The 23,781-nt window shown below is 39.0% G+C and overlaps 1 protein-coding gene across 9 annotated transcripts in view; it reads left to right on the top strand.

Annotated features, from left to right (window-relative positions):
- LOC101738783 (protein GDAP2 homolog) overlaps positions 1-23,781 on the top strand; it is a 111,729-nt gene that overhangs the window by 82,937 nt on the left and 5,011 nt on the right. For all 9 annotated transcript variants that reach the window (XM_062670001.1, XM_062670002.1, XM_062670000.1 and 6 more), the window contains 3 exons: positions 17,813-17,966; positions 19,294-19,433; positions 19,864-19,918. In XM_062670001.1, the coding sequence (XP_062525985.1) occupies positions 17,813-17,966; positions 19,294-19,433; positions 19,864-19,918 (349 nt within the window). The remainder of the gene's footprint in view (positions 1-17,812; positions 17,967-19,293; positions 19,434-19,863; positions 19,919-23,781) is intronic.

Raw genomic sequence — 23,781 nt, 5'->3', positions numbered from 1 at the left:
CAATAATTTTGTTATTCCTCACTCCTACATTATCAGAAAAAGAAATTATTAATAAAATTGTTAGTTCGGCGTTCTAGTTAAGACCATTACCGGTCACCGTCCTCGCCGAACCCGTCGCTTGCGACGAAGGGCTACACCAGTAAATTAACCCATAGACACAGCCCACTAAGTTTCTCGCCGGATCTTCTCAGTGGGTCGCGTATCCGATCCGGTGGCAGATTCTACGAAGCACTGCTCTTGCTAGGGCCAGTGTTAGCAACACTTGACCTGAGCTCACCTACATGTTAGGGTAACGCTGATATAGCCTCTCAAGGCTATCAGCATAGGTTAATAAAGACGATTATAGTTTTTTATTTTTTAACGCGTGAAATTTCAATTAATATTCTATTTTTGAACCACGCTGTTAGATCTAAGGTCAAGTGACTAGCTTGAAAGGTAACGTAATTGATTATTTTAGTATTATTCGATCTACCGATACTCATGCTACAGCTTGAGTATCCACTGTTCTTCCTGTTTCTGACCCGTAGTCGTCTTGCGTTTCGGATTAGAGGGCAGGCAAACCAACGAAATTGCCTTGTCGAGTACGCATTCAACAAGCGTCAATGACGTCATTAAAATTTTTAGTACATTCGGCAATAAGATATTATGCGTATGTAATTAGATACGTGCCGCCTTTAAATCACCAATAAAACCTACGCAGGAGTGGTTATATATTATATACTAGCTGATCCGGCAGACTTTATAGTGCCTCAATCGATAAATAAAAGACAAACTTTTATATAAAATAAACTTAAAACAAACTAAAGGAATCTGTCCGACGGGGGACACATCGAAGGAAAAGCAAAATTGCTATTTTTATTTATTTCCTAGCATTTTCATATTTATCTATCTACCTTTTAAACCTTCTCTGGACGTCTTCAAATAATTCAAGACCAAAATTAGCCAAATCGGTCCAACCGTTCTCGAGTTTTAGCGAGACTGACGAACAGCAATTCATTTTTATATATATGTATATAGATTGATAAAGATAATTATAATAAAATTATAATAATAATATTAAAATAAAGTATTCCAATAATCAACGTTAGTAAATTAATAAGATATGCCATAACAGCCGTCACAATCTTACATAACGCGTTATTTAATTGCGCAGCGTTGCATGTGCTCGTTCACGCGGATGCACAGAATTGCTCGCTGTTGCGTTAACTCGACCGCGTTACTGATTAATATTATAGACTTGGTTTTTTTTTCTATATGCGTTCGCGATTTTCTACGCTGCATTTTTATCTACGCTATCCAAGAAAATGACGTAAGCATTTTTGCAAGGACAAATTTGAAACAAATTGAATGAGTTTTACAAATTGACGGTAGTCGGCACATTATTCAAATGACGACGAATAACAACTCAGTCGACACTGAAAACGAAAACTTTAAAGCGATTGAAACGTCTAAAATAATATATTAACAGTAAAAAACACGAGATTAAAATAGGAAAATTGTTTGAAATACATTTGAATGTTTCTCTAAACACTGCTACTTTTTCAACGTGTTTCTGACATTTGAACAATTTCAATCAGAGTTATCAAAAATTAAACTGAACCTAAGATCAATAGGGTAGTCACAATTTCGTTATAATAAAAGAGTATATTGCTTTTTTTATTTTACTAGCGCTATTAGGCATACGACTTCATGAAGTAGACATGAAGTTGATTAATAATTATATCAATTAGTATATTAATCCCAATCAATAAAAATTAAACCCACAATAATTTATGCGGTAGGCAGCGGCTTGGCTCTGCCCCTGGCATTCCTGAAGTCCATGGGCGACGGTAACCACTCACCATCAGGTGGGCCGTATGCTCGTCTGCCTACAAGGGCAATAAAAAAATTTAAAAATCTTTGATATTTACGTAATCAAATGCTGGTAGCTTATGACCAGTATGGTGAGCTCACACGTATAGGTTTGACGTAAGTCTGCCTGTTTCTACCGCGAAGAATTATACAATAAAGACTGCGACCTTATTTTTCAAGGTGTTTTCCAGTACACCCATAAAATCAAGTGGGCCACGAGCTCGTAAAAACAATTATCAACAATCATGGCAAGAAGGGAGTGCTTCGTCGAAATATGCACATCTTTCGTGCAGTTTACGAGTACTGATTAGGACCGGAAAAATGAATAAAGGAAAAATAAAACCGTAATTACTGGTGGTAGGACCTCTTGTGAGTCCGCACGGGTAGGTACCACCGCCCCACCTATTTCGGCCGTGAAGCAGTAATGCGTTTCGGTTTGAAGGGTGGGGCAGCCGTTGTAACTATACTGAGACATTAGAACTTATATCTCAAGGTGGGTGGCGCATTTACGTTGTAGACGTCTATGGGTTCCAGTAACCACTTAACACCAGGTGGGCTGTGAGCTCGTCCACAAATCTAGGCAATAAAAAAAAAAAACTTAGGAGAATTAGATGTATACATGTAGACACGTAAATAAAGAAAGCCCTACTACGGATGGATGATAAGTTTGTAATGGTAGAGGTCGTAGGAGCCGCAAATCCCTATCTTCTAATAATTTTAGTCTGAGTACTTGTCTTAAAAAAATTTAATTAAGTGAAAATAGTGTTATTAATTATACAGTAATGCTAATATTATGAAGAGGCGAGGTGAATTTAAGGCTCAACTGGATTCATAAATCACTGCAATTATCTTTCTTTTTCTTACCTTACCCTTTCTTACCGTTACCCAGCATTGCTATATTGAAATTTTATTAAAGAAGAATACTTCTAAGAACCACATTAACTTGTTTGCTATAGAGATCCAAACATACACTAAATACATGACAATCTTTGTTGTTGAGTGGACGGGGTCTTAGTCTTAAGTTTGTGTGCATCCAGTTTTGATGTATGGCATCGCAACTATTTATGACATTACATAAACTAATAAGTTTTGAATTGTCAGACTTCGAATTAATTTCTTCGAAAAGACTTCGAATTTAAGACTTGCGTAATAAAAATCATTTTTTTGGTGTACGTAAAAAATAAAAGAACCCGTTTTAATGGCAAACATTATAATTTATTTTTTTGAAACCTTGAAGCGGCCGCAGTGAGTCACGTAATGACGTAAACTATGCAGTCGTGCAGTCCTTTCTCTAGAATTTCATTGAACGTTCACCGATATGTTCTACTTCTTTCAAACGTTATGAATTGATCGTATTTGTGGATCGCCAAGCTATTTAATACAATGAATTGTTTCTCCTCCTTTAATTCTTCTTATGTCTGGTACGTGACCACCTCCACCCGTGTTTTTCGACATCAGGACGTGGTACCAACTCATCCTGTCCGGTATAATCAAGGGTGGTGTATCATCCTACACGCAAGCAAATAACACGCAATGCATTATATCTCGTTACGCATTAAACTATTCTCCTAATCAATTATTAAATATCTTAATGGAATATTTCGATTATATTTTTTTAATATATTTGATTAAACACAATTTTGGGGTAGTTAATTATTAAAATTAGAGAAAGAGCATTTGCGTTGAATTGGTGAGCGAACTCACGGCCTATATGGTGTTAAGCGATTACCTAAGGCCAGTGATGGACGGACACCGTTCAATTCACGGTAGATTCTCGCCAAAAATAAACAAGATTAATGTCGCGTTTATTACAGTCATTGTATTCTTTCTGACATTTCGTATACTTTACAGCTTTCGTGTTCACGGACGACGTAATGAAATTTGAACGCTAATTACGGTCTAAAAATTAATTAATAAAAAAAAATGGAATGCAAAATAAATCTTAATAAAAGTAGTTTTTATTTTGTCTACGACTCGATTACAAAGTAAACCGAAGAAAATACCAACTACGTGTGTAGCAGAGTATGTAAATTAATCTCGAAATCGTCCTGTAAAGTTTTCCGGGCACCCAAACAAGTAGGCTTGAAGGCTACGACTTTTTGTTCCTACCTATGCTGATAGCCTTGAGAGCCTATTTTAGCTTCATCCTAACGTGTAGGTGAGCTCACGGGGCTCAAACCGGAGTGGTGCTAACACTGGCCCTGGCAAGAGCAGTGCTTCGCAGAATCTACCACCGGATCGGAAACGAGACCCCAAAAATTGGCTTACGAAACCTAAACAATAAACATATTGTGATTTTTGATAAAGGGAATACAAGGCAGGTTTGCGGTAGGCAGCGGCTTGGCTCTGCCCCTGGCATTGCTGAAGTCCATGGGCGACGGTAACCACTCACCATCAGGTGGGCCGTATGCTCGTCTGCCTACAAAGGCAATAAAAAAAAACTGTAAAAATTGGTTGTTACAGCTCTATATAGGCAGAGCAGGGTATGAGTTGACAAACTACCTGATATTACGATACAAAGCACAACTGCTTATAGTAAAAAAAAGTGGAATGATGTTTCCTAGCTGTGAGGTCTCTCGAATGCTCTCGATATTCCACAATTTATAAGTAGCATAGTGCAAAATAAACAATATTTAAGTTGTTCGTTCTCAAGTTTCTCAAGCCTTTGTGTAATTAACACTAATCCATTTTATAATAAAAGTATTATAATTTTGTAGTTTATGTTTGATAGTTCTCTAGCTGGTAGTCTGATCGACAAGAAATTAATTACTACATGTTTTTTCAAGGACCACCTAACCGAGTGAAATATTGTCTCCAATGGTATTCTATACTTATAATTATTATATATACTGGTGGTAGGACGTCTTGTGAATCCGCATGAGTAGGTACCACGACTCTGCCTATTTCTGCCGTGAAGCAGTAATGCATTTCGATTTGAAGGATGGGGCAGCTGTTGTATTGTAAAAACTGAGAATTTAGAACTCCTGCCTCAAAGTGGGTGGCGGCATTTAAGTTGTAGATGTCTATGGGTTCTAGTAACCACTAACACAAGGTGGGCCGTGAGCTCGTCCACTCATCCGAGCAATAAATAAATAAATCCAATCATCTATATCGACTCTTGAAAGGCAAACGTGACTAAGCGACAATAACTGCTTTGTACATAAGTGATAGGCAATAACCATATTCGATGCGCAAAAAAATTTATTTCTAGGTCTATTAAAATAATTTCAATACTACAGCTAGATTCGTTAAAATATTTTTTTTCCAGTATTTCAACTATTTATAAGTTAGTCTACTGTAAAGTTCACGCATTGTCGCTTAGGCATGTTTGCCTTTCAAGCGTCGATTTATATGTACCATATTTTCTGTACTAGAATCGATTCAATTGAGATTTACTTAACGAACTTCGATGGCATCAAGCCAGTCGCGCGATCGGGACATTTTACTCGTTCAAATAGAAAGATTTTTCAGTGCCGTTGTTTGTAAACCAAAAAATTCTCGCTTCAGATGTTACCATTAACAATACTGCACTAGTGTATATTAAACAAGTAACCTTGACTCCGGCGCCGGATGTGATGTCATCGGATACGATTCATGTTTTTACTGTCACTAAATTTCCTGAAAAGCACGTGAATTGTTTTATTTCACGGTTTTAGAGTTGAAAACAAAATATTGATTACATATTACGTGATTGGCTGGAGGCATGCCGGTTTTCCTTTAGGATACGTTTAAGGCTCTTTGCATTAACGAAGATATTTTTGTGTTTCAAAATGGCCGACAACTGACATAACTAGACATTTTTAAAGCAAGTTACATCGTTAACTTACACATTTAAAAAAACTCATTAAAAACTAGAGCTCTTTTACAGCCGTTACGAAATGATAAAGCAATTATAATTGCACACAAACTTTTACTTTTTCATTTATAACCGTTTACAAATTATTTTATCTGTAAAATTTAAATTAGCCAATTTATCAAGAGATAACTGTTTAGGACTTACAGTAAACAGTTTTACGTGACGTTGCTATGCTAATAGTGGAAGAAAAAGTGAAATAATATTAAAAGTGTGAATTACCAACGGACCTTAGTCAAGTTATAAAACAAACAAAAAACAAAATGGCGATGGACACTATGGCAGTGGAATTGCCAGATTTAACCACAACTGCTCCTCCACCAGCCGCAGAAGAAACAGCCGAAGAAAAGTGAGTATCTTCTCATTCATGCCTTGTGTACGTCGTGTTTGCATTTAATATTCGCAAAAAAATTAATCGTTACGACTTATCGGAACGATATTTTGTATTCAGTGTCGGATGCCCGATATCACACGGCCCGTTCGCTACACACACATCACACTTCCGCCCGACACCGAGTCCTAATGATTCCGATTCGATACCCTCGTCCGATTTCATGAACCGCAATGTTTACAATTATCTGTCTCATTTGTTATTCTACATTTCGATCTTGTTTGTTTACATGCTTACATTGACAGACCTAAAGTTAGTTTAGCTTTAGGAGCATTTTTTTCCTATCTCGTATGACGCAAAAACTTTGTACCCCTTTTTACGAAAATTGCGCGGACTGAGGAGTATGAAATTTATTTATAGACAATATAGAGAAGGGGTGCAGAATGCTAATATTTTAAAAATGTATTCATTAATAATACATTAAATCAATATAAAAAAACATTACACACACTACCGTGTATTTGACACAACACATATACCTACTCTGTTTCTATTTTGAAAGTCTGTGGTTAAATTGAAAATAGATTAATATTGTTTGTCTTTAATATTACTTGTCCATAGTGTAGTCTTGGTGAAATCTGTGATTATAGAAGTATAATAGATATAATAGAAATATACTCATAGAGCTCCCAGTCCACCTGATGTTAAGTGGTTACTGGAGCCCATAGACATCTACACAGATAGACATCGTAAATGCGCCGCCCATCTTGAGATATAAGTTCTTAGGCCTCAGTATAGTTACAACAGCTACCCCGCCCTTCAAACCGAAACGCGTTACAGCTTCACGGCAGAAATAGGCGGGGTGGTGGTACCTATCCGTGCGGATTCACAAGGCGTCCTACCACCAGTAAAAAATAATATCCATTTTTCGGAATTACGAAACACACCGAACTGTGTACAAATTTAAATAATTCGAAGCACGTCTGAGCAACCTTTAGTTTTGGATGCGAACCAGAACCGATAAACTTGAATGCCGAATGTCAAACGAAATTTGACCTAACAGAAGAACGTTGGAACAATTCAAAAACGGTGCGTGACTAGATTTCAGTCTAGACTAACGACAATAACCTTTTAGTTTCTTTTAAATTTTGATTGAACGAATATTGACGCTGTCCGTGAACCAGTGTTACTACTGTCACCATTCCATTGATTTCAATCATGATTCTGTTGGTGAAGGTCCATTGTGTGAGAGCAATTGCTCATAAAACGTAATGTACTTTTTCAAATGTAAAATTTCATTTTTATCCTATAAGAATGTTTGGTGATGTTGTCCAACGTATCTTTGAAGTGTGCTTGGAAAGAATTATAATAATAATAATAATAAAGCTTTATTTAATTCCATGCATAGTACACATTAAACGATAACAATTGATAATTTATTAACCTATAATTCAATTACATTTATTACACTTAGATGAATTTTTAATGTTTTATTATAAATTTTTGGTGTTTGATAATTATTTATTTTAATTTTCCATTACCTAATTATTCAATGCATGGACCCCGTTCGGGTAAAAGCCTCCCCCAAGGAATGCCATCCTTCTCTGTCCTTAGCTCTGCCCATAGAGTCCTTTTGTTTGGCCAATGTAGTAGAAGGTATATTCGTCGTCTTTGATTATCTGTTCTCCTAGGCGGCGAACCTCGCTCAAAACTTTTATATCATGCTTAATATCTTCTAGTGCATCTTTGAGCTCAATATATTTTTCATCTGAAGACAACGATTTTACGTTGAGGGTGCAAATGTATGCGGCATTTTTCATTTTTACAATTGTTCTTGGGGGGTTTTGGTCGAACTCTCCCGCGGTGACCGGCCGTATTGGGAGATTTTGGAAAGAATTACTGCTAAGTAAAAAAAACCAACTAAAATACAACTGTATTAAATTGTTTGTTTTCAAAATCATATTTTACATAACTAAACTAAAGTTCAAGTTTATATTAATAATTAGTTGAATAATTGAAGCCATGATGACGTTTTTGCGCATCTCAAAAGACACGAAGACAATAGAGGGACGACTGATGCGTATTGTATTTTCGCAGAATTATCGTCAATGTCAAAAAGTATTTGTCTGATTCTGACGGTAAAGAATAAGAACGAGTTCGTGTTTTATGTCAATGTCTAATTTGTAATCGCAACCGGTTATGGCTTTTCCAATTATCAAAGCCAATTGTTTTCTCAAAATGGTATTTTTTTAAATAAAAGTTGAGGGTTACATAGCGAATTGTACTCTATTAAAAATTAAAAATGAACCGCAGAATTATAATTTACCTAATTACTGGTGGTTTCTATCGGAAGGGTGGGGGCAGCCGTTGTAACTATACTGAGACCTTAGACCTCATATCTCAAGGTGGGTGGCGGCATTTACATTATATATAACGGCCGTCTGGTGTAGTGGTAAGTGACATGGTCACTACACAAGGGAGTCGCGGGTTCGAATCCCGCCAAGGGAAGATATTTGTATGATAAATATAAATGTCTTTTCCAGGGTTATGGATGTATATTAAATATATGTATGTGTATCATAAAAATCTTACATTTATATCCGTTATCTGGTACCTGTAACACAAGTTCTTTACGAACTTATCACGGGACCACTTAACGTGGCGTGATTGTTAATAAATATTTATATTTATATTTATATTTATTTATATATGTCTATGGACTCCGGTAACCGCTTAACACCAGGTGGGCTGTGAGCTCGTCCATCTAAACGATAAAAAAAATTTAAAAATATAAAAACTCGTATCTTTACCTCGGAATTTTAAGCCACATAGTAGCAATGGCTGACGGCAGTGTTACGAAGCGTTATCGCATTTCAATTAAGCACCGTAACCGATCGAAAATATAAGTTCTCATTTTAACTAACACTAGATGATGACCGTTTTTTTTTTGATAACGCCATCTTGGTTAGTTGCTCTCAATTAAGAAAAATAGTATTATTATTCGCCAATAGATGTCGGGAAGAGTTGATTATTGAAAACACGAATAAAACAATATTTTCTGAAAATGAATTGTAGCTAGATCGATTTATCGCCCCCAAAATCCCCTGTATACTAAATTTTATGAAAATCGTTGGAGCCGTTTCCGAAATTCAGATTATATACCTATATTTATACAAGAATTGCTCGTTTAAAGGTATAAGATTTAAATAAATTTAAAAAAAAAGGGCGTGCGTACAAAATACACATGTCAGAAGTGAAACTTTTTTGGCGAACTAATTTATAAGTCTTGCTTATATTTATACAAATCTAAAACTTTAGAATTCTGAGACTTAGAGGAAGGGAAAAAGGAAGATATGTTCCCGCAAAAATTCTGTCAAATGTCAATCTCAAACCTCAGTGTTGACAGTCACATTATGTTTAGATTTCTAAATTGTAAATGACTAATATTTTGCCAATTGAATTGACTAATTTAATTTCATGCTATTTGATTAATGTTCCAAATTCTTTACATTTCATTTCAATACCTATTAACATATTTCACAAAAAAATTATAAAATATTAGGCTGTATGGTATGATACATTTGTGTTTCCAGTTGGAAAAATACAACAACTACTACTACTGACATTTGACAAGTACTTAATTTCAATAGTAGTTTGATGTCACTTCCGTTGCATACGTGCGTGACGTTCTGTAAATATTTTTCCCTCATGCGCCTAAGGAAGTTTCACTTCAAAGTTGTTTCCAAAAATAAATATATTGAAATAGGTACCTACATAATATCTGATCGATTTAAAAAAATAGTTTTCTGTAATGACAGCCTTAACCTTTCTACGTTGGAAGCTTAGACTCAAACACGGTATATATCTCTTACGCGTTATTGTATAATGTAAGATTAAAGCACATTAGTGAGGCTTCTCAGGGCTTCGTTTATCGTCATTGTATCATTTGCGTTTCTTTCGTTTCATAATTAACACATGCGATCCATAAAAAGGTTATTTCTGCGATTTCAGATAATGAAGCCGTCGCGAACACCAATTTTTTTAATTTATTTTTTTATTGCTTAGATGGGTGGACGATCTCACAGCCCACCTGGTTGTTAAGTGGTTACTGGAGCCTATAGACGTCAACGACGTAAATGCGCCACCCACCTTGAGATATAAGCTCTAAGGTCTCAGTATAGTTACCACGACTGTCCCACCCTTCAAACCCGAACGCATTACTGTTTCACGGCAGAAATAGGCAGGGTGGTGGTACCTACCCGTGCGGACTCACAATAGGTCCTACCACCAGTAAGATATCCCTCCTATCACGCGCCTCTCTAGCTAATAGATGGTAGATACTGGTGGTAGGACGTCTTGTGAGTCCGCGCGGGTAGGTACCACCACCCTGCCGTGAAGCAGTAACGCGTTTTAGTTTGAAGGGTGGAAAGCTGTTACCCTAGGACTCATGTCTCAAGGTGGGTGGCGGCATTTACGTTGTTGATTATCTATGGGCTCCGGTAACCACTTAACACCAAGTGGGCCCTGAGCTTGTCCACCCGTCAAAGTAAAAAAAAGAAGCTTCTAGATTATTTTGTTCACTGGCAATGACATGGTCGACAGTTACACTGAAATCGATTCCCATATAAATTGTGCAAAACGTCATTGGAGGTCAGTAAATAACAAGATATTCCTGTGACTATTATGTAAAGCCGTTATTAAACTTGTAAACGTATCGCATTGTTTATTTAAATGTTTAACTATGTCCATATACGGGCTCGATATAAAATAAACTTGTATATACTATGTACCTTTAATAGTTTCGCTAAGCTATCTTCTTCTATATCGTTCCCTCACTGCTGAGGATCGCGACCACATGTGACTTTCCTCCACAGTGTTCGATCATGGGTGGCAAGGACCCCATTACCATCAACCGCTTCCTTTACCAGACCTTACCATCTGGCTGGTGTTTGACCTCTATCTTCTTCTCCCAGCGCCTCTTCAATCCTGAAGGTTGGCCGTTAGCTTCCGGTATTCATCTCTATCAGCAGCCAGTCGGAACAGCTGTTCGACGGAGGCAATACCGGTCCACTCCCGGATATTCCGGAGCCATGACTTCTTACTTCGCCCAGGACATCTCTTTCCGTCCACTTTGCCCATCATTATCAACTGCAGCAGCATGTATCTATCGTTCCCGAGCACGTGGCCTAGATATTCTATCTTGCGCTTTTTGATAGAAGGCAACATTTTCCGGGACATATGAACGCGCTGAAGCACGGTTTCGTCACTAACCCTGTTCGTCCAACTGATGCGTAACATGCGACGGTAGCACCACATCTAGAATGCCTGTAGGCGTCTTGTAGTGTCCTCTTTCAGGGTCCATGTTTCGCAACCATACATTGACCTCTATGCGACCCGAAATTAAGTTATTGTAAATAACTCGACATCGCTAAGCTATGATTTTTATGTATGAGATGGATTGTAAATATAATGTATTTAATAAATAAGCTCTTGCTGATCGAATTAATTATGTCACTGTATTATAAAAACTAAAATAAACCATTCTTACATAGCAAACAGGTTAAAACCATTAAAACCTTTATATCGTCCTGTTGATCTCGGTTGGGATATGAAGTCAATGTTTTAAATTCTTTTTACATTTTCGAGTTATTCGGGCGATTTTATCTAGCTGAAAATTAAATTATCAAGATTATTCTCCATAAATAAAATACAGTTCAAGCTAATAAGAGCGTGTTATTTAAATGCTGGGTTTTAGTTATGAAGAAATACCTACTTTGTTCCCTCACCCTACGAATAACTTATTATTTATTCGTAGCCCTCACCCCGCTTTTCCGTAGTAATACATGCGTCAGCCCGCTGAGTTTCTCGCCGGATCTTCTCAGCGGGTCGCGATTCCGATCCGGCAGTAGATACTTTTTTTTTAATTGCCGTATACGCATACGGCCCACCTGATGGTGAGTGGTTACCTTCGCTCATGGACGTCAGCAATGCCAGGGGCAGAGCCATGCCGCTGCCCACAAACATTCGCGAAACGGCTGCTCTTGAGTCTTTAGGTCTTCTTTGGAGGCGCTCGGGTGGCTGTTAGTAATCCCACCCCTCCTGGCTGAGCCCGTGCTCGTCCTTCGGGCCACCAATAATCTTTCCATCCTAAAAAACAACCGTAGAATAGCTCGACTAGCCAACTCATATACTCTTTCATCTCTCTTCCCGTATTCCCATCGTGCATCAAAACTTTTTTGATCAAGTAATAACATCACTCAAAATACAAAGTGATTCACTTTCGTAACAACAGCATTTTAATTGTTATAAACAGCTCCAGTTCGTACGCGACTCGTGTTATGAATGCAACCTATAAATACATCTGATTATGGACAAATATAATAACATGCTATTCCAAATATAAGACGTTATTTGTATGTAAGCATTAATTATCAATGAAATTCTGTTAAGAGATAAATTCAAAGTGTAAATTTGCAGCTATCCGCAATTAAGAGCCCTTAAAATAAAAATACGCAATTCAATGTTTACGTAAAAGCTATTGTTCTGCAGCTGAAGTATCTTATAATCGACTTCGGCGAAGGGTGCGGGGGTGGTGTGACGTCATGCGTCAATGACGGGCGGCCCGGTGGCGCCGAGCCAAACTCCCCCTTCACGCCCTTAGAGCGGAGCCCGACCCCTACCGCTACTTGCTCAGAATCTACCCCGCAACATGTTGCTATCACACCGATGAAGTGTTTTGTGTCGGTGACCTTTTCCGACTATTACCTATCTAACTATACACTGTATACAATAAAATCAATGAGGGAATAGAAATTTTTTTTACACGGAAGTTTTTCGGGAGAATATTTACCGTTCTTCTGATATTTAATCTATATCTATACTTCTATACTAATATATAAATCTACAGTGGTTTTTACGGATGTTCCTTTATAACTAATGAACCATGCATCCGATTGACTTGAAACTTGTTATCCATATAGAAAATACATGTACTTAATGGATAGGCTAATATTTATATATGAGTGTTGGACTCCCTAATAATATTGACAATAAATAATTATTTTAAAATCCTAATATCCTAATAAAAAAAAATATTGATTTTAAATACCCAGCGAAGTGGGCGATTACGGCTAGTATTACATAAAATTGAAACGCAAAAAAACTCCTTCCCGCATTATATGGGATCGGTGCTGCATATCTTTTTGTCAAGCTGCATAGGAATTTTAAACGAGTTTTACTACAGCCTGTGACGTCAATCCTCCTCGGAATAGATATTATTATATATATGTAGGTAGATATATATAAACAAAGGAAAACTAACGAAATATCTATTAATACGTGAAGCAAAAACATTGTATCCCTTTTTACGAAAATTGCGTGGACGGAGGAGTATGAAATTTTCCACACTTATACAGAATATAGAGAAGAAGTGCACAATGCTAATATTTTTTTTAAATAATGCGTAAAAGATACATTAAATCAATAAAGAAAACATTACACACACTACATACCATGTATTTGACGCACACACGCATGCATACTATTTATTGTCAAACTTTTGTTCTTGACGTCTGTTGTCAAATTGAGAATAGATTAAATATTGTTTGTCTTTATTAATATTTTTTATAGTTTGTGATTATAGAAGTATAAAAAACAATCATAACAGTGTAAAAACTTACAATTCCAATTAATTATAGTCGAATTTCGACTACTGCGGGACCTCTATTAATTAACAATCGCCATGTATTGTTTATGTAACTGTATGTGTATGCTGTATGAACTATGTAATTAGATCTTCAGGAAAGATTATCATACAAACAAGTTTTAGTTAGATAGCAAAAAATATCATTAGTGTAAAGGAATTCAACTCCAAATCTTTGTAAGAGAAAAAATTGACGTACCAGGTAACGAAGGCGAAGATTGTAGTACAGAATTCCGTGACAAAACAAGAGATAAGATAAAAAGACGTACACGTGAATGTTATACGTGAACCAATAAGCAAACGTTCTCAGAAAAGACCGCATTGCAGGAATTAAAAAAAAACCTCTATTTTCGTACAAAATAAATATTAATTGGATAAACAATATTAATTTATTTCACGGTTTTTCCTGTTTAAACACACACACACACACTAAAACGAAATAGGTTTTGGTGTAATAACACTATTTGTTTTGTTACGAGGCCTTAATATGTAATATAGTTGGTCGGTAGGTCGGTGTTTTTATAATATCTATATATTCATACGTGAAGCAGAAATTTTGTACTCCTTTTTACGAAAATTGCGCGGACGGAGGAGTATGAAATTTCTCACACTTATAGAGAACATGGAGAAGAAGTGCAGAATGCTAATATTTTTTTTTAATTATGCGTAAATAATTCTTTAAATCAATAAAGAAAACATTACACACACTACCATGTATTTGACACACACATGCGCATACCTATATATTTATTGTTAAAGTCTGTGGTCAAATTGAGAATAGATTAATATGATTAAATATAGAAGTATAGTCTTTGACAATAGAACCATATTAATGTCCCAAATTATAATTTCAATTAGTTATAGTCGAATTTCGACTACAGAGGGAGCACTAGTATCTAGTTATTGTCTGGAAGATGTGCTTTAGGAACCAAGGTACTTATCTGTTCCTTCTTCTTCATACTTGTCTTGTAGACTCGGATCAGCATGTATATAAGTTATGTATATGTTTATACGACCGTATCGAACATTCTTCTCATTCGAGCAATTTAGATTGGTGAAGTTTAATATACAAACAAAAAAACGTGTGGCACTCGGGAACTGCCGCGGTAAAGCTATTGCATAGCATTTTTTATCAACTTATGCAATTATAATTAGACAATGATAATTTAATATTAAAACAATATTAAAACAAGACCACGCTATATTAAACATTAATAAAAGCAAAACATAAACTCTCCCCTTCACACTCATAAGCTAGACCGCGCGAGAGAGATATGGGCAGACTTTTCATGATACGCATGCAGTGTGACGTCACGTCACGCGCTTATTCACAAACACTACACAAGCGCAACGTTTGAACGTGTTGAACGCGAGCTACATGGTAGGCGGAGTGAGGAGCGTTAGGTTTTTTTCGTTACGGAATTTCATGATTCCGCTCTCAAGCCGCACTCAAGGCCCGCGATAAAAGCTATGCAATAGCTTAAAAATATTATAAAGCTGAAGAGTTTGTTTGTTTGAACGCACTAATCTCAGGAACTAATGGTCCGATATGAAAAATTCTTTCAGTGTTAGATAACCCAAATATAGAGGAAGGCTATAGGCTATATAACATCACGGTAAGGCACAATACAAGTGGAGCACCAATAAAGAATGTTTCAAAATAAGAGTTTAAATAGCTCCTTAACATTCTATAATTCAAAAATATTTTCACTTTCTACGTAAATGAAGTGGAGGTAAAATTTTGCGTTATGCCAGTTAGTTACTTATTCCACGCGGACGGAGTCGCGGGCAAAAGCTAATATACAAATAAGTTGATATGATTAACTCTGTCAAGCGTCTGTGTGTAACGTGTTTAAAAAACGGAGGTCAGTCTCAAAGCAATTTTGTTTCATGAATTTTAACGAATAGTTCGATTCGTTTTGGTTACAAATAAGCTAGGCCGCGTTATTGTTAACAATTTTACTAAAACTCTCAGTTTAAATAACATAATAACAATAAATAAAGAACAAGTTAAATAAGCCTGACTCACTTCGCTGGCCGGTATTTGATTCGACTTTCCGATCGCTACCAAACGTATCAGCTAGGACACTAGTACAATCTGTGTGCTTAGTGTGAGTTTTTTAACGTTCTCGATGGCGTAAACGTTAACTCAAATTTGTATGGAGTTGGAACGTTTACCTACGTTAGCCGCTAGGGGCGCTGTTCCAACTGCATACAAATTTGAGTTAACTTTTACGCTATCGAGGACGTTAAATACTCGCACTAACCTAAAAACGGTCAAACCGCTTCGGAGTCTGTAGAGGACGTACATACATACATACATACATACATACATACATCGACTTTTTTTTTATTATTTTTTAGATGGGTGGACGTGCTCACAGCCCACCTGGTTGTTAAGTGGTTACTAGAGACCATAGACGTCTACAAAGTAAATACGCTACCCACCTTGAAATATAAGTTCTAAGGTCTCAGTAGTTACAACGGCTGTCCCAGCGTTCGAACCGAAACGCATTACTGCTTCACGGCAAAAATAGGCAGGGTGGTGGTACGGACTCTCACAAGTGGTCCTATCACCGATAAAGAATTGGAATTTGATCGTTTCCAAAAATCTAAGTTTATAAGTATTTCTTACTCACCACTACGTACTAAGTAATTTAATAATATAATATGTATAATGTTGTTTTCGTTCTAATAATAGTGCATTACAAAAAGCGTATTCATAGTACGTGACCGGCATAATATGAGACAGCTTCACGTAGTCCTGTGTTAATTTACACATATAAATATTTATGTTCTTGATTGATAGTTACTACTAAAATAGAATACACACATTGACGGTCGCCGTTATAATTGGATCTCTTGTTCTATCCTCAAATAGGTGGGAATGTGTTGATATTAGGGATCTTCGTTTTATAGTCACAAGTTTTCAGGCCAAGGACGCGGTTGTTGGAAGTCGCGAAGTTTAAAATTACAATATTATATATATACTAGCTGACCCGGCAAACATTGTTTTGCCATATATAAGATTTCTAGGGAATTTCTAATGTAGAAAAAAAAAAGAACTTATTGTAAGTGTGTAAGGATGTGGTAAATGAGTGAAAGAGATATGTAGTGCTGTGAACGATGAGGAAATATATAATAAAAATAACAAAACCTCATTCAACTACATAATACCTCATTCTAACAAAAAAATAATGTCCAAATAAAAAAAATATGTTAGGGGTGGACAGCCCTAATCACTTAGGGGTATAAAAAATAGATAGTAGCCGATTCTCAGGCTTACTGAATATGCATAAAAAATTTCATGAGAATCGGTCAAGCGGTTTCGGAGGAGTATGGGAACGAACATTGTGACACGAGAATTTTATATATTAGATTTATATACGTGGAATGCGTAGAACGCTCGCGGTAACGTCATTAAGAATTAAAATTAGTTTGTGTCCCCAATCAATAGTATATTTATAAACGTAGGTACAAAGATATTTGAATTATTTCTGATACGTCACAGCTGGCTTTAATCCAAATCGGATTCGTTTGTTGGTTTATTATTATAATATTGTCTTACTGTATGAGGAAAGGTATAGGTATATGAACTTGTCGGAGCCACATCAAAACATCCACGTTGAGATGTGAGGTATGCCGTGATTGGTAACCTTGTACGATTTTTTTTATTGCTTAGATGAGTGGACGAGCTCACAGCCCACCTGGTCTTAAGTGGTTACTGCAGCCCATAGACATCTACAACGTAAATGCGTCACCCACCTTGAGATATATGTTCTAGGTCTCAAGTATAGTTACAACGGCTGCCCCACCCTTCAAACCGAAACGCATTACTGCTTCACGGCAGAAATAGGCAGGACGGTGGTACCTAACCGCGCGGACTCACAACAGGTCCTACCACCAGTAATTACGCAAATAATAATTTTGCGGGTTTGATTACAAAAATGTTACAAAAATGTCGCATAAAACAAACAGCCTTTCAGCTGTCGATGAATAAAAGGAAACTACTTCAAATTATATAATATGTATAAACAACAACAATAATTATCACGTAAATATATTTTTCTTAAAGATATGAAAGACTGCTGCGGCGTGCCAAGTCCGAAGACCTGAGCGAGGTATCTGGGATCGGATGTCTATATCAGAGCGGCGTGGATCGACTGGGTCGGCCCGTGGTCGTCTTCATCGGGAAATGGTTCCCCATTGGGGACATAGACTTGGAAAAGGTAAGCTCTTAGAAACTAAACTGACCTAGCTAAAGAATAGACTAGAGTAAGGCTTGGAAAAGGTAAGCTGTTAGAACATAAACTGACTTAGTAAAAGAATAGACTAGAGCAAGGATGAGCTAGACGCGGCCCGCGTTTCTATGCATTTCTAAAATTGAATTTATTTAACCGATTTTTCCCATCAATTCGTTTTTCTGTTCTTTTCTTGTTTGTTTTTAATAGAAAAATATAGTTTCGTAAATTATTAAAAAGAGTTAACCTATGTGAGATTTAAACAAACACATAAACAAACAAACAAAAACAATAATTTTATAACTTAGCTCTAATATCCTGACTGGTGTTGACAGTGTTATAAAAATATGAAATTAAATTTCAACTGCGTTTTAACGTTTATTTTAGCGTGTCTTTTTTAATTTTTTAAACTACATACATTACGGCTCAGTCTTGCGTTTATAATTTTTTATTTTCTTGTTACCGACATTTAAAATACCCTAATTAGTGTTATCTGCGATCCTCTTGTCGTGAAGCTGTAAAGCCCAGTCAAATAAACTGTGAAACCTCAAGATACTTTTAGTATTTCTGTGTGCGAAGAAATGAAATATAAAAAATATGTGTATACAGATAAAATAGACTGTAGTAACACAATATTCGAATGTCGATAAATACGATACCTTAGATGTCTACCTACGCCGACGAAAATTGTAAACTATTCGCAACGTTCTAAATAATAAAATGAAAATGATAAATGTGAGATTAAACCGTAAAATCAGTTTCATTGTCTGGTGTAAACTCCTAGTGGTGTGGCAACATTTTCAACCAAAGTAGACAAATATACATAACACACAATTGAAATTTAAGAGTATTCAAAGAGCCATTTTCTTTAAGCGTATTATATTTTTAAAGGCTTGTGTTTCAAAAATGTTTACTCGTCTCTTACAAAGCGAGATAATAAGTAATATTCCGTGCCTAAACTAAACTTTTCTCTGAAGAGCCGTAGCCGAGGAGTTTAACCCATAGAGACAGCCCATTGAGTTCCTTGCCGGATCTTCTCAGTGGGTCGCGTTTGTGATACGGGGGTAGATTGGAGCACTACTCTTGCTAAGGTTAATGTTAGCAACTTCATTAGATTTCAGCCCCGTGAGCTCACTTACTTGTTAGGGTTATGCTGAAATAGCCCCTCAAGTTCATCAGCTTAGATAGGAAAAAAAGGGGTTAAAGAGCCGGGCCTTCCCGACCTTTGGCCTAAACTAACAAAGCATATATTTCAGACCGCAGGTACTCGGTCCTTTGAGCGCAAAATGTTGATTGTTGGTTAATTTTTTTTCAGGCACTCCTATACCTGATCAAACTCCTGGATCCGATCGTGCGCGGTGACTACGTGATCGCGTACTTCCACACGTTGGCCTCGTCGGCGAACCATCCGCCCTTTTCGTGGCTCAAGGAGGTGTACACGGTGCTGCCTTACAAGTACGTTGATTCTAATAGCCCTCTCTGCACTTGGTTGACGAACAGTCTTCCTATTAACGCTAGTTTCTAAATTGTTTTGAAAAAAAAACAGAATTGTTTAAATAAATCATCATCATAGCCGGTTACTCTTGACAGAGCTGTCAGAACTGTTTGATAAGTTCACCGAATGTTCATAGACAGTGAGAACGAGCTCTGCTCCGGTCGTGAAGAGTGAGATTACGTGAATTGAATTAAAAACAATTCCTCGGGGCACCCTTCGACCACAACCCTGCCTATTTCTGCCGTGAAGCAGTAATGCGTTTCGGTTTGAAGGGTGGGGCAGCCGTTGTAACTATACTGAGACCTTAGAACTCATGTTTCAAAGAAACGAATCAGACAGTCCCGTATTTCGAAACTGCATAATGTAAAAATCCTAATGTTACGTTCACAGATACAAGAAGAATCTGAAAGCTTTCTACATTGTTCATCCTACGTTCTGGACTAAGGTGAGTTTCAAATTTAATATGAATATATATGAGGTCGTCAACGCAAAACCGGCTAAGCTAAGCTTACCATAGTTACTATGGAGCTATGAGGTTTAAGTTTCCATGAATTTTAATTTGAGTATGCAAAAAAACAATACCCGTCAAAATACCTAATGTTTACAAAGCCATCTGTTATCTATGGATGAAACTATGGATAGGCCGGTTTTGCACCCAAATTTATTATATTTTAAATAAATTCCATTATACATAATATAAGCTTGAATAAAAAAATATTTTGGGCTAGACCACTTTTTTTTCCTACCTAAGCTGATAGCCTTGAGAGACTATTTCAGCGTAACTTTAGCTAGTAGGTGAGCTCAGGGGGCACAAACCGGAGTGATGCTTCGCAGAATCTACCACCGGATCGGAAACGCAACCCACTGAGAAGATCCGGCGAGAAACTCAGTGGGTTGTGTTGGGGGTGGCTAGACCATTTTTGCGCTGACTGCCTAATATAACGGCGAAGGCGATAGGTCGGCGGCATCAGTAATGCTTTCCAGTGGGGGGTCAATGACGTAGATTCGAAGTCTCAACTGTTAACACTTCTCAATTGGTCATGAACGGTGGGTGTTTCCCGAGCGCTATGACATGTTGTACTTCAAACGAGGCTTGTGGAGTATTAGACGGTAGGCAGTGGCTTGGCTCGGACCCTGACATTGCTGACGTCAATGAGCGACGGTAACCACTCACCATCAGGTGGGCCGTATGCTCGTCTGCCTGCATATTAAAAAAAAAGAAGTGATTTTAATAAAAATAATTTGAGACAAGTGAACTAGTGGTCCCGTTTTGAGGTCCGATCTGCTTTGTTTATTCTCAAAAAATACGAAAGAGCCACTACAGTCCGTTCGGATATTATTGAATGGCCCACCTAGGTTTAAATGGTTACTGGACATGGCTAGTGGACCCCATAGATATTGACAACGTTTTTTTTTTTTTTTTTTTTTTTATTGCCTTTGTAGGCAGACGAGCATACGGCCCACCTGATGGTAAGTGGTCACCGTCGCTCATGGACGTCAGCAATGCCAGGGGCAGAGCCAAGCCGCTGCCTACCATAAAGGACTCTCCGCAAGCCTCGTTTGAAGAAGGACATGTCACAGCGCTCGGAAAACACCGTGGAGGGGAGTTCATTCCAAAGCCGGATGGTACGTGGCAAAAAAGATCTTTGGAAACGCACTGTCGATGAACGCAGCGGTTCCAGATAATATGGATGAACTCTGCTCCGATGGCGGGAGGTGCGATGATAAAAAGGAGATGAGGGAATCATCTCGAATAATTCCTCAGAGCATTCCCCATGGACCATGCGGTATAAAACACAGAGAGAACCGAAGTCCCTCCGTAGACCCAGAGGTTCCAAGCGATCCGCGAGAGCAGGACTATCGACCATCCGAACAGCCCGTTTCTGTATGGAGTCAAATGGAAGTAGCTGGTATTTGGGAGCCCCGGCCCAGAGGTGAGAGCAGTACTCCACGCGAGGTCGGACCTGCGCTTTATAAAGCGCAAGTCTCTGTCCAGGCGTGAAATACCGCTTCGCTCTGTTGAGAACTCCCAACATTTTAGAGGCCAATTTGGCTTTACCTTCCAAATGACTCCGAAACTGGACATCGCTCGAAATATCGACCCCCAGAATCCCGATACTCGCGGAAAGCTGCAGGGATACTCCTTGAAATTCCGGCGCCATGACAAAAGGGTCCTTCTTCGCAGTGAACGCGCAAACCTGTGTCTTCAATGGGTTGAACTGAACTGAATTCAGTTCACCCCACTTGGAGACCCGCCCCAGAGAGTTCTCCACTTCAGACACAAGTTTTAATCGCCTCTCGTGTACAACGCTTCGAGAGAGACTCTGATGGCCGATATATCGCGCATCCCCCGTGCTATCATCCGCACAGCAATGCATGCCATCAATAGATAGCATGTCATTGATATGCAGTATGAAAAGCGTGGGGGAGAGCACCGAACCTTGTGGAACACCAGCGTTGATGGTCATGGTATCGGAGCAGCAGCCGTCGACTACAACTGCGATGCTCCGTCCATCCAAAAAGCTAGCGATCCACTTGCAGAGTCCCTCAGGGATCCCGTATGCTGGAAGCTTCGATAGAAGTGCCCTATGCCAGACCCTGTCGAAGGCCTTCGCAATGTCAAGGCTCACAGCGAGAGCCTCGCCCTTGCTTTCCAAGGCTTCAGCCCATTTATGTGTGAGGTATACAAGAAGATCGCCAGCTGAGCGACCATGACGGAAACCGTACTGCCGGTCACTGATCAGCTGGCAATCCTCAAGATACTTAAGAAGTTGGATGTTTATGATTCGCTCCATCACCTTGGAAAGCAAGGAAGTTATCGCGATAGGTCTGTAATTCGAGGGGTCCGACCGGTCACCCTTCTTGGGGATAGGGTGGACATGAGCAGTCTTCCATGAAGACGGAACCCTGTTGGTATTGTACGAGAGGCGATATAGACGCGTTAGCGCGGGTGTCAATTCAGGGGCGCATGTTTTTAGAACCACTGCGGGGATGCAATCTGGCCCACTCGACTTATGGACATCAAGAAACCGAAGCTCCTGCCTGACCGCACGCTGTGTGATGCGAATCTCAGGCATGGAGCTGTCACACCGGGAGATGTTGGGCGGTGTGGCTCCCCCGTCATCCAAAGTCGAGTATGAGGCAAAGAGCTTGACCAGAAGGTCAGCCTTCTCCTTCGCACTATGAGCCAGACTGTCATTGGACTTACGCAGTGGTGGAAGGCTAGACCTGCAGAAGTTACCTTCTGCAGCCTTAGCTAGCGACCAGAAAGCACGGCTCCCAGAGGGATAGCTATTCAGTCGCTCGCCAATTCTGGCAACGTGCTCCGACTTCGCCTTGGCAATAGCCCTCTTATAGGACCTAGAGGCGGCGTTAAATTTCCGCCTTTTCTCCGAGATATCAGGATCCCGGCATCTCCTAGCAACATTAAATGCCACGTATGCAGACCGCTTGAGGCGTGCAGCATCCCTACTGGCTTTATTATACCAGGGTTTGCTGCGACCCCCAACGGGCACCTCAGAAGAAGGAATGAATAATTCCATTCCCTGAAGCACCACGTCTTTAAGTCGGTCCGCACAGATGTCAGGATCATCGGAGGAAAAGCAGAGCCGCCCCCATGGGTAGGATGCGTAAAATTCACGCATTCCATCCCAGTCTGCTGACCTGTACCGCCAAACTCTTCGAAACCCGGTCGTCGTTCGACGACTAGGACGAGAGAGTGGTATGGAAGCACGGATAAGGCAGTGATCAGACGATCCAAGTGGAGCGTCGACCACCACACTGTATCCAGCTGGGTGAGTGGTCAGCAGAAGGTCCAACAAAGAAGGCTCGTGCCCCTCAATGTCTGGGACACGGGTGGGCTGTGTCACCAGTTGTGAGAGGCCGTAGGACAAGGCGAAATCGTAGGCAGCCCGACCCGGGAGGTCAGTGGTTCTGGACCCCAATCACTCCTGGTGATGAGCGTTAAAGTCACCAAGGACCACCACCTCCGCAGATGGGTACTGCTCAAGCACGCGGTCAGTCCCCTCTTGTACATGCTCAAACAGAGCTGACCCCGCATCACTGCTGTGAGACCTGTACAGGCAAGCGTAGACTCTGGTACAGCCCCCATAGTCCACGCGTAGCCACAAGAGGGACAGGTCCCGTTGCTCGAGGCCCCGAAGCCGACGACAGCAGACATCCTCCCGGACAAACACGCACACCCCGGCTTTACGCAGGAAGGTGTGCTCCAATGCGTAGCCGGGGTATCCGAGGTACGACGTATCGTCCGGGGCAGATATCTGCGTCTCAGTCAGGAAAAAGAGGGCA

This window comes from Bombyx mori, chromosome 9 (genome assembly GCF_030269925.1).
Source record: "Bombyx mori chromosome 9, ASM3026992v2".
Classification (NCBI taxonomy): domain Eukaryota; kingdom Metazoa; phylum Arthropoda; class Insecta; order Lepidoptera; family Bombycidae; genus Bombyx; species Bombyx mori.
The sequence above is the reverse complement of the archived record's forward strand: the minus strand, read 5'-3'. Positions and strand labels throughout refer to the sequence as shown.